General features: G+C 31.2%; 1 protein-coding gene across 1 annotated transcript; it reads right to left on the bottom strand.

The window, feature by feature from the left end:
- Positions 1-267: 267 nt before the first annotated feature.
- Positions 268-11,555, bottom strand: LOC139523276 (uncharacterized). The gene is made up of 2 exons (XM_071317136.1): positions 11,018-11,555; positions 268-1,331 (listed from the first exon to the last, which is right to left on the bottom strand). The coding sequence occupies exons 1-2, from the start codon at positions 11,251-11,253 to the stop codon at positions 284-286; spliced, it is 1,284 nt and encodes a 427-aa protein (XP_071173237.1). The 5' UTR covers positions 11,254-11,555; the 3' UTR covers positions 268-283.
- Positions 11,556-13,047: the final 1,492 nt, after the last annotated feature.

Genomic DNA, 13,047 nt, shown 5'->3' with positions numbered 1-13,047 from the left:
GTCGATATAGTTCGTTTTTCGATTATTTCCATGGTTTTGTCAGTTTGAAATGTCGTCGACTTAGGCTTGTGCGTTTGAATACCCTTTTGGTGTCATCTGTGCCTCTAATAAAAAGGATTAATGTAAAAATTCTTCAAAGGTACATGTTACTTGGGAAGTATTATACAAACATAAATTATTACACGAGTGATACGTTATTTTTTCTTTTTGGGAAATATCTAACAAATCTAATTCCAATGGCAAACATATGGCATAACAAAAATAACAAACTATTAAGATTATTTTATATTGGCAAATCGAATTCTTCATTTTCATTATTTGACCTAGATAAATTGTTAAGGTTGTCTCCAGGCAGTACATTAGGTGCAAACCGTACAGACAAATCGATCTGCGGTTCTGTTGCCGGAAGTAAGTTTAAACACGAGTTCCTTGGTATTGATCTGTCTCTATTAGAAGTAGACTGACTAGGCTCAGGACTAGAAGAATCTATTGATTGAGTACTATCAATCTCAATGACATTGTTCATCTCAATATCCCTGTGATCACTTCGTTGTGTTAAGTACACGTTTTTTATTTTTGAGATTAAATTTTGGTCAATACTTTTATTGATATTCAATTTCTCGGTGTCATAATTAATGTTGATATTGCCTAATGGTCTTTCGTATCCTAAATTATTTTTGCGGAAGCTTTCTAACTGGATGTGTTCCGGTGCATACCCTACTTCCAAAGTTTCACTATAGCTATATATTTTTATGACTCGCTGGACGGTTGAAAGAATTAACCACACATTTATTACAGAAAAGAAAATAATACTAAGGAAAAATACTGTCAAAGCTGTATAATGCATAACAAATGGTGTTTCATGAAACATCCCCATTATTAAAAATATTACTGGAATTACTCCGCGAAAGACAATGGTTGTGGCACAACTGGCGACTGACATTTTTTTGTAAATACTCGTTTTATGTCGTCCTAATGTTTTCATAATTTTTGTAACTTCTACAAGAAATGTATTTAATTCAGTCAATATTCCAAGTATCCCTAGAAGCATGTTTTGTCTATACACCAATATTACACTGTAGCAGACAATAGTGACAACGTGATGGACAGTGTCCGTTCGGAAACGTGCTTTATCAATATGCGGAAACAGATATGCATCTTGTAAAATCAAATATACGTAGCGTCCAATATTTATTGCCAAAACTATTTGAATGAACACCGACTCTGACTGTTCTATATTTCCACTGAAAGGAACTCGTATAATGTTTGTAGAACATATAACAATGATTGCTAGACTAGAAGATATTAATACTGTTACTTGTTCTGTAAATCTGAAATAAAAAAAGGAAAAGTTACAAAGTATGATCTAAAAAAAAATCACCGGTATGAAGATGCATTTCATGTATACGTGTCAAGTTCGTTGTAACGAACGTCGGTCAGAGGTAGTATAACTATGTTGTGTCTTGTTGTTTATTGTTTTTGTCATTAGGGAAACTGGTAGTTAAATCGAACATAAACCATACTATAAAGCTTAACCGTTCAGGATCAAGTTAAACCTGTATTTCACTTTAGAAACTGCAGTTGAGAAATATCAATTTAAATCTAAACATGCATGGCCATAGTCCCCGTTAATTACTTATTTGCAAATTTCTAAGACTCAGGACCTAAAAATCTTTGCCTTGCTAATTGTATATTATTGACCTGCATATTAGGCTTGATCGATTGTTCTGTCTTTTACTAAACTGTACTGAATTGTACTCGACTCGAATGTAAACTTTCCTCACCAGTCTTGAAGACTTTAGAAAAAGTGCACCAAGTCTTTTCTGTTTGTGTTCATAAAAACTATAGAGCACAATGAGACTTTTTCGATTAAGGTTAACTTGTGGTCAACTACAGTTTTAAAAGTGAAACACGGCTTTAATATGATGCTTAATGGTTAAGCTTTATGGTGTGTTTTATCTACGATTTAACTGCACTTAGAACTAAGAGATGTTTTGGAAATAAGCATATAATATGAATACAAATGTCATTCAATGAAACAGCAAGTGCAAGAACTGCGCAATAAAGCCAAATAATATATTGGTCGACACATGACAAAGGCCTTCTACATAAGAAAAGGATCTATACGCATGTCTAAAGCGCCAACAAAAGGTACAGTCAAGAAAGTACAAAATAAATTTAAAAAGAAACAAAATACTGTTTCACAATAACAGGTACTGGACACAAACGCAAAAATTACATCTATTATAAATATAAAATTATGTCATGTTTTAAATACTCATATATCAGGGGCTATCCTAATTAGATTATTATTTCAGGAAACCAAAGTCGTGTGCTATGTCAGACTTTTCCAGATATAGTCGAGTACAAATTATTAGTCAGCAAAGTTTAGTATATAATTCAGACATTTCCTGGTTCGTAGTGTCAACCATGGATATGATAAGTCAAGTTAGTAGACCTAGTACTTGCAAATGTGTGAAGGTCAAGAGATCAGATGATATCTATATCTTCATTGTTTTTAAAACTAGACCAGTAGGTCATGTATGCTATAATTGTCTAAAACAAATGCACCATAATTTTTTCTTAACTTTATATTCTCTCTATTTTCGACTAAAACTATAAAAGTTTTAAATTGATATAATGACTGTATAAATGGAATTTGAATTCATGGCAATGTTGGTTTTGGTTTGGTACGTCAAATGTTGATCTGAATATAAAAATTAGAGATGTGGTATGATAGTCAATGTCTCAATTAGACTATGATCCATCAAAGTTCAAATCATGAATATCATTATAGGTGACAGTATGACCATCAACAATACAATGTACGAGAACACATAAATAACAGAATGAACCAACCACTAAATTACAGGCTCCTGACTTGGGACATTGGAACATGCATATAAACATGAGCGCTCACTTTCCCCTATCACAGGACAGTGGTGTTACAGCACAATATGAGAACAAACTGTTGCACATGGTTTTACTCAATAGATCGGTACAAAGCAAAGAAATAATAGACATAAAGCCACCAATATAAAGCTGTTTTATCTGCTGTAATGTGTGAATAGTTATCAAAGGTACCAGGATTACAATTTAATACGCACGACGCGCGTTTCGTCTACATAAGACTCATCAGTGACGCTCAGATCAAAATAGTTATAAAGCCAAACAAGTAAAAGGTGAAGCGCATTGCGAACCCAAAATTCCGAAATGTGCCAAATACGGATATTAAGGTTATTTTTTCCTGGGAAAAGAAAATCCTTAGTTGTCAGAAAAAATCAAAGTTTTGTAACAGGAAATTTATAAAAATGACCATATAATTGATTTTCATTTCGGTGTTGACTACAGGGCTGGTGATACCCTCGGGGACGAAACGTTCACCAGCAAACAGAAATTAAGTGACCATTTTAGTAAAAGTTAAACAGCTGATTTATGACCATTCTATAATGGGAAACAAACAACTAGTTGCATTTTGTATCTTATCACGTTCTACAGCCAGACGGAATAAATGGGGAAACTCTTTAAAGGCAATTGAAAAATCTTAGTGCAGATTGGTACACCGCAATGGTTCGACGCATAATTATCTAATGAAAGTACCTCATTAATCTCGGGTGTTTTTTTTTTCTTGAAGTATTTGGTTTTTGGTCGTTATCGAGTTATAAATATATTAAGTGTATGCACTAAGAAGTAGTGTTTTAAATATTTTGATCGTGTCTTTATTAAATGTTTATACAATGGTAACGGTTTGAATAATCTGATAGGTGACTTCCTCGTTGTATAACCTCCAATGAAAGACGCTACATAAGTTAGCTGTTTAAGTATACATTTCTACACGTGGTTAACAGGTACTTCCTAGTCCAATTGTAATGCTGTTAAAAGCATATTATAAATTACTTGAAATTCACGAGTACTTGGGAGTACTTGGGTACTAGTTTTCAACTGTTGTTTTTTTTCTTCAACTAAACGACTGAAAAAATATTACAAATTCAATCAAATGAATTGAGTTTGTAATATTTTTTTAGTCTTTTAAACCAGACTTCATTTGATTACATATCATATACTTAAAAGCATTCATTCATTTGTTTTTTTTTCTTTTTTCTTGTTTAGAAATCAGAAATATATAACAAAAAATATATTTTTCTTTTTGCATACGTTAAAATAGTATAGGTATAGTATGAGTACCAATGAGACAGCTCTCCATCCAAGTCACACTTTGTAATAGTACATTTGTAAACTATCATTATAGGTCAAACTGCGTCTTTCAACACGGAGTCTTTGCTCACACCAAACAGCAAGCAATAAAGGGTCCCAAAAATGACGAAATAAAGATTTAGTCAAAATAGAATAGCTAGAACTTTGAACGTTCTCCTATGTATCTGTATTATGTTTAAGACGGTTTTGATACATGTTTGTACATTTTGTAGAATACTCGAAATGCACGAGTACAAGTGTACGAGTATTTAACCGTTGATTTAATTTGTCAAAATATAAATCGGATAAGCCATTCCTCAAATAAACTTCAACCGTTTATCAAATAGAAAACTGCCAAGGCAGAAAAGACACATTGTATACGTTGACAACAACCCGAGAAACTTTGCAAAATAGTTGCAATTCATTCTTTTAAATATCTGAATTATATAAAAGGGCACTTGCTGTAAAATTCATATTCACCGATTTGACTAAATGTCTTCTCGTATTAGATTTATAACAATGTAAAACATTTATCAAAATTAATAAAAGTCTAAACAAAAAAAAATTTACAGAGCATGGGCTCGATATTATAAAGCTTCGTTTTGTGTGTATTTTAGTCTAGACACCATCTAATTTACTACCGAGATAACCCCGAAATCTACCGACGGTCACATAACACGATATAAACATAAACATAGATAAAAATAGATATATGGACCTCGTGCAAATGGATTTTCTATGTCTGGTTGATTTTAAACATTTTCCTATATATCATCATTTTGTATGTGTATTGGCTGTTAACTTTAAGGTATAAGGCGGGTTTTTTTTATATAATTTTGCACATTTGAAAAAATAAACAGTAACTGTTGTATTAAGGGGAAACAGAGAATTGCGTTTTCGTTTCTGTTTATAACGTTCGCCCTTCTTATTCATGTATGAGAGTCTTGGAGGGGGTCCTTCATTTCTTTATTCTTAAATTTTTACGCATTTTATCTTATTCTTTATCTATATATATTTCACATTAATCACTCTAATAACCCATTTTTCTGTATTCTTTAATTTCTTCCCCTTTTATTCTGCACTTTTTGCCAATTATTTACACCATCCAGACCATCACGTATTTGATAATTTCATCTTGTACAAAAGCTTTCAAGTCGCTTGTTTCGATGTTGTTATTTTATGCTGAATCGAACACAAATTATGACTAAGAGTTTCAATCAGGAAGAGAAAGAACCATTTCAAAGCTTAAACTTTCTGCACTGTTTTTTTTTTCCAGTGGGATGATGATTATATTACATAATAACGATTTACTTCCTGGCCTTATAGCTATCATAAACAGTTCGGCTTGTTCTAATAACATCATCATCACATGTAGCCAGTCGTAGATCGATCAGCATCATTTTTTTACATCGTAAATTAACAAGTTATTTTTCTTCCTTTTTCCTTGTTGAATTATATTGGAACATTTGAAAAGCATTCGACAAAAAAACTATTAAATTGGAATTTATTGCATTTTCAGAATTCAAAACTTAAAGTAATTGGTTATAATACTTTAACACAGGAGACTGTCGAGACATCGTCATGCTGCCATTAAAAATCACGTGTTCGTTAAAAATGTAGACAAAACAACAAACAAAAATTACAGCAACCGGAAAAGGCATAAGATCGATGTAAACGCTTTGCAACACGACACCTGCGATACTATCACGGCAAGGTGTTGAATAACGTATAAAGAGTGTCAATATCTACCACCTTTATACGTTTTTTATACTTAAATTTAAACCGGATTTGGCAGTACGTCTTGCTTTCTTTTTCTGCTATAAGTCCCCTTTTCGGCACTAATGAACCAATAATTTGCACTATATAAATGCTTAAATTGCTTTCAAAGTAAATACAAAATTTCAGTATACAACACTCGAGCTAAAGAATCACTGTTTTTTTTTGTCTTTACTGGTTGGTAGTTTATATTAACGAAGGTGTCACTAATACTGCTGACAATTATTAATGGAAATGTAAGACACTATATATAGTTATTACCGAAAGTACCATCAGTAAGGCTGACCAAAACCTAAGAGCATTCTATACACTACCGTCTGAGGGTCCACAAAACTATACTTACTGTCGTGGTATTTGCCAAAAAATACTTTATCCGACTGGATGCTTGTAACGTTACGATCATCAATGCGTTTTTGAACGTTTACATTCGGTGTAATAAAGGTAGATCATAAGTAAATGTTTTTTGAGACAGAATTTTCTTATATTTTGCTAAAATGAAGAATTTACTATGCTTTTTTAAAAATATAATAAAAAGTGTGGGTCACCGTGCTATTTTTCAAGCTATGAGTGGTTAAAACTTGCCTTAATTTGGTTAGTTTGTTCATGAAAAAGCACATAAGAGTGCATAAAAAAATTCTATGAGATAGAATTTTGAAATAAATTGTGAGAAGAAAGGTTTCATAATATGTTTTAAGAAAGTAAAAAGAAAAGAGGGTGTCACCGAACTTTATTTCTTGCCACAAGTAAAAATTAAAAATTTCCCAATTAGCCCAGTATAAATTTTGTACTGAAAGAGTTTTCTCCCCTTATATGGCTCATTTGAAAAAATAGTTTTAAAAACCATAAAGTTTGATATTTGTTAAAATATTTTGAATAATATAATAGATTAACAATTTTTCTATATATTAATAAACAGTCTAACCATTAAATTGCAAATCTGTTTCCAAGTTTGCAGATTTGGCCAAATAACTAGACCGATTTTTGAATGTGCTTGTACAATCCAAGATGGCGGTATACCATACATCTTACAGCTCGTGAAATTTAACATTCTCTCGACTGGTATTTTTCGCAAATACCCCTCCTTAACATGATATATCTGACTGTTTAATAAATATCTAGGTATCGTAAGATGAGACAGGGTTAAAGTTCCCCTTCTCTGACTCACTGTAAGACTATATATGATGTATTAATTATTGTTACAGGTACAAGCCAAGTATTATTCTATCAATCTTGTATGGAAAAGGATTTATATAGGCTGAGACTTTATCCAATGTTTGAATGCTTAAACAATAAAATCTTTGGATAGAATTAAAAAACTGATTGAGAGACTAGAAACAGTTTGTGAAGTTAATTTGTGGTTTCCATCATTGATAAGTTTAGTTATATATCGACTGTACTGTGTTATTTTTAACCATATCAATTAATCGACATTATTTTATCATTCAATTGCTGAAGTATTTATTCTGTGAGAAATGAACTTTTATCATATTGATTTATTGGAAACACACTTCCGCGTTCTCAAAGGTTAATACTTTTTGATCAAATTACAGCATATTGTCATGAAATCGTTTATTGGAGAAAAGAGAGAAAAACACATCAATTTTCATTCTGTTATACACACGTCATAGATTTTATCAATTCATACAATGACATTTATAACATTATTCTTATAAAAGTGAAATCCATTGCTTAAGCAAATTTTTTAATATATTTTTGAAAGAAACTGTATAAATACTAAGATTTGTCAATATTCTCAGCAAAGCCAATGCAACTTATTACTAGTATTAAACTCTTATAGTTGTAAATCCCATTGTTAAAATACTTGTTTAATTAATTTGATAATATTTTCTATTAATAAATCTAAATTTTATTAGAACATTGAAATAGAGAAAGCAATCACGACCTTACAACAAATGTTCAGAAAAACTATACATATAAAATAGTCATCGTACGGTATTTGATGGTGGGCAAGGGTTTACGCCTTATAGTTAATTTTAAATCTCTTTAGGGTAGAAAATAATTTAAACAATTTCGGACGAATTTCCAAACTTCACAAAACATATCTTATCTTCATGTGGAGAGAACATACTTAAATGGCGCTCATACCACATCTTCTTATTCATATTTAAATTCAAACCCAGAAAAAAGTACGTAATTTACCTTTATCTTTTTAACGGAAGATCAATAGACAAGTTATATATCAACAGTAAGTAGAGCGACGTATTTTTGCTATAACTTCTTAACTTAACAGATGTAAATATATAGGCTTTTTATAAGGTCAGCATATTTCCGATTTGTATATGGCAACATCTTGTGCAATACATGTATATTGATTTTGTTTTGAATAAAAAGAGATACTTCGAAACTAGATGGAGTAAAACTGGTTTTAGGTAGTATACTTATAAAAAGGGATACTTTGATACGATATGGAGTATCATGACTGGTTGAGGAAAAGTAATCTAATAAAAAGGTGCTGTTTTTCGTTTAATGCAGTCGCCTTAAATCAGACCGTTGGTTTCATTTACCAGGTCGGATAAATATCAGTTAAAACTTGTTAAGAAAAAGCAATCTATCGAGACTGCATGCAAAAAGGTTCAATTCAAATATTATGATTATATCTTTACCCAGCCTACTAGCTGACCTTTCAGATCAACACAAACCCTACTACAAGTGGAATGATTGATTGTGTTACGGAAGGGTACTAAACACAGATGGCACCCATTTTGTTTCTCATGTAAGAAAATCAAATTCGGTAGGTCACATTCGGGAAGAGGAGTGTGATTGTAGTTGCGACATAAGAAACATATCCTCTATCATCTGTGAAACAATCTGTTCATTATAATTTCTATAATTTCTATAATTGGCGACGTAACATATTATAAACAAATCTATACAGACTACTAATATTATACGTTATAATTATAACTAACATCATGAACACAAATTTTGTTTTATATGAAATGTACACATCTAAATTATTTTAAAAAAAAATATGGTTTCAAATTTACAAATATAAAGTAAAACTGATCACTGAAAATCGTTGAAAAACGTACGGTGACCAAATTTTAGTTGAAACGTGTGTTGTTGGGTAGCGTTTTCATTGGTGTGTATAATTCATTATATGTCTGTTTACAAAATATGACCAAGAATAATAAAGGGCGTAATATTCTCAAAGTGTCTTTCAATGTTAAATACCATCAATTTAAACTGATTTTGACAAAACGTTTTATAATGTTTTTACCAAAAAAATGAAATTAGTCATTCTTTTTTCGTTTAAAAATTGAAACTTTCACATGCGTGGATAGGAAATAAATAAGCAAATTATTCTACACAACTGCCTTCGAGATTTAAACTTGACTTAAAGAAACTCAGCTTATATAATCAAATCCTGCTTTAAAACAATGTTTTATTTGGAATATCTGCCAGTAAATTTCTGTTGTCTGTTAAAATTAGTGACAGAAATAGTATAAACAAACAAAAGTTCAAGTCACTGAGATCACATTTTGAAAAATGAAATAGAGTTAGTTGGATATATATAGTACTATAACTATACTTTTAAAGTAATCAATTTCAAAACTGGACGTATTTTTAGAGCATTTGTACAAATATAAAGACGGGTTTCAATATAGATTTATTATTCTATCTTATTAGGCTTAAACTTATTAATAAGTATTATTATAGGACGAAATGTTGACCACTGACCAATGATTTGTATAGTATAATCCAAATCATTGCACTGACCATTAAATCGTGAGCTACATTTTGTAAGTCTATTCATTATAAACTATTTCCGTAACTTGTGAAAATAATCACTATATTCACCTGAGATGACATAAACTTAATTTATCAAAAAGTATTAATTTAATGTAGAAAAGTAAATAAATCTAATGAATGGTGTCAAAGGAATTACTTTGTACTGAAGTAAATCAGGTGATGGTCTGACAAGTACATACATTTATACGACCCCTTAAGGAATATTCGTTCGTGTGAAAGCAGAACTTAGGTGGGCTCGACAGAAATCTGTTTTATAAAAACAAAATTGAATCTGTATAAAAGGGAAACGCAAATGAATCAGTAAGGAAGTTGCACATGAAAAGGAAAAAAAAGGAATATCAAAAGAGTCCTTCAAAATAATTAAACCCAAGAATAGCCTAGACAGTGGTCTTTTAGGAAAAGAGCCGAAACGACGTTATTACGACCCCCTTAAAAGAAAACAAATAAAGAAGGATATATACAGATCAAGCAATGCTCCACAACGCTTTATAAAGGACACCAAGAATAGATAAAATAAGACAAGTATACCTTGCATGCAATGGAAAATTAAAAGACATTTTCTATGGGAAAAATATTAAACATCCTCGTTTCCCACCCTCACCACCTGTTTTAATGAAATGATCATTATCCATTTCCATAATAGGGAAATTCCCGATTGACAGGAATAGCCTTTTTAAAGAAGTTGATAGAAGTTCAAAACACAATCTTTTAGTTTGGTCTCCTGGTGTTCAGAAAAGATAAACATGTTTTAAAAAGATGACAATGGGGAGGGTGAGGGAAGCAGTCGGACCACTAAGTGGAGTGGAAGACTTCAAGTATTGTTTACTTTTTTTTATCTTTTTTTTTTTTATCTATCAAATCATTTTGATCAGGGGGCGGATCCAGCCATTCTAAAAGGGGGGTTCCCAACCAAGAGTAAAGGGGGGAGGGGTTCCAACTATATTCTCCCATTCAAATGCATTGATCGTCCACCCCCCTCTGGATCAACTAATAATTTTGATATTGATCTGTGGTGCAAGTATGGGTATCCATCCTACGAATTATTTGTCATACATATTAATACAAAAAGTAAATTAAATTGTGCACTCGTTAGAAAAAAAACCAGTTTTATTTGTTTTGTTTACAAAAACAATACATGTCAAATGATGAAACAGGTGAGGTCAATAAACAGAGTACAAAATGTAGCATATAAACCAAATCTTCATAAGAAAGAAAAAAAGAAAAACTCGGAACAATATCCTAGTCTATTAATATAAGTTAAATTGAAACTTACGCTTTAGAAAGATCTTGTGTTTTATCCTGATATATTTGACATATATGAACGATGCAGTGATTCGGCCCACAGCAACATCGGTCTTTTAAGCATTTTTGTAAACGTTCACAAGCACAGTATAATATAGTACACACATTAACAGAAAGTGAAACGGCAAACAGAGCATTTATTGGTACTACCATACTATTAGTCCACTGAAATAGTAACTTTACAACTGTCCAATGTATGTCAAACATTGAAAAAAATATATTAACTTTTCTTAACTGAATAAATCCGTAACATAGTAGAAACTCTGTTCATTATTCAAAGAATATAGCGTAGTTTGACTAAAGCGAAAGGAGAGTTGAATTGCATGTCAATACGGAAGAGTGCACTGATCTGTAACCGACTACCTTGTATTTATTGTTAGCCAATGTAATTTACTTCCTGGTTTGAAATCGATTTTGATAAAATCCATTACTAGACCTATAATTGAGTTCGTCGTGTTGCTGTTGAGTGGATTAGGCAATACATGCGATTATTATTTATGTTTTAAGGAAGTGATATTAAAAATAAATAAAAAGTGTATTGAGGAAATATCGTCTTCTGTATTTGATCATGTTGATCAATATGTGTCAAATCGATTTTTTTTTATCCGTGTTATCTAATCATATTGGTGTAATTCCCATTTATTTATTATTTCTTAAAAAAGAGAAGGAAAATACGACGTGGGCGTTTAAAGTTCTTTACAGGTATATCCCAGAATTTGTATTTTTTAGCATGTAAATGTTTTTTTATTTGTTTAGACTTTTAGAATGTCATAACGAATTCGAAGAAATAGTGATCATTTTATAGATACAGTTTCATGTAGTCTATATAAATTTCTATTTGATGTGCATGTCGTTCTGATATAGGATTTTAGAATGACACTTACAAATAACAAAGCAGTGGCCTATTATTGGACTGAAATGTTGAATAAAAAAGGGGGGATTGAAGAAACTTCTGAAAGTGAAAAGAAAACCAGTCTTTCTTTAATCTTATTATGTAATGTATAGGAAAAAGTAAAATCACAAAAAAACTGAACTCGGAGGAAAATTCCCAACGGAAAGTCCCTAATCAAATGTCAAAATCAAATGACAAAACACATCAAACGAATGAACAACTGTCATATTCCTGACTTGGTACAGGCATTTTCAAATGTATAAGGTAGTGGATTGAACCTGGTTTTATAGATTTAGTCCGTGTCCACTGTCAATTGATGCATTTTTATCTTTAATTAATATTTTGATGACAAAAATTGGAGGGGGATAGGTTTGACCATAATGAAAAACATTCGTTTTTCAAAAAAATTCTGTAAATAAATGGCAATGTATACGTAGGAAGTCGATTCCTGTCCATGAACTATTCTGTATTTGATATGTAATTAAGCACCTTTATTGACAATACATATATTTTAAATAATGAAATGTTTTATTAATTAAAATACACGTAAGGTGTTTTCAGGGCCATGCACTGTAATAAATACATTTTAAGTGTCATTGCTCATATACAATTAGAAATGTTATCCATCAATGTTATTTGTTTATATTGTCTATTTAAACAGAGTTTTTTGTAAACCTTTCGCGGAACAAGATATCAGAAGGGTGGGAATTCCGAGAACTTTAATCTATAAACAGTTTCGAGTTGAAGTACTTTAACATTGAACCTGCGATAATGCGTTAAAATATGTAATAAGGCCAAGATACAATAATCGTATGATGTCACAGAATTTTTAAAAAGAGAAATATAGTTCATTAGTGTTTTCTTTAAACTTGAACTAAAATCGAAAGATGTCTAAAATGTATCGCTTTTATTGAAGTACACTAGTAATTGATTATGTGTGTTTAATGGGATATAAAAATAACAGTTGTGGTATGATTCAATGAGAAAACTCTCAACAAAAGACAAAATGACACAGAAATTAAAAGCAATACGGGTCATCGTACAGCCTCAACAATAAGTAAAACCCATACCACATATAATCAGCTATAATAAAAGACCCCGAATAGACA

The sequence above is a fragment of the Mytilus edulis genome, chromosome 5 (assembly GCF_963676685.1).
Source record: "Mytilus edulis chromosome 5, xbMytEdul2.2, whole genome shotgun sequence".
Lineage (NCBI taxonomy): Eukaryota > Metazoa > Mollusca > Bivalvia > Mytilida > Mytilidae > Mytilus > Mytilus edulis.
Note: the sequence above shows the minus strand (reverse complement) of the source record. Positions and strands in the feature narration are given on the sequence as shown.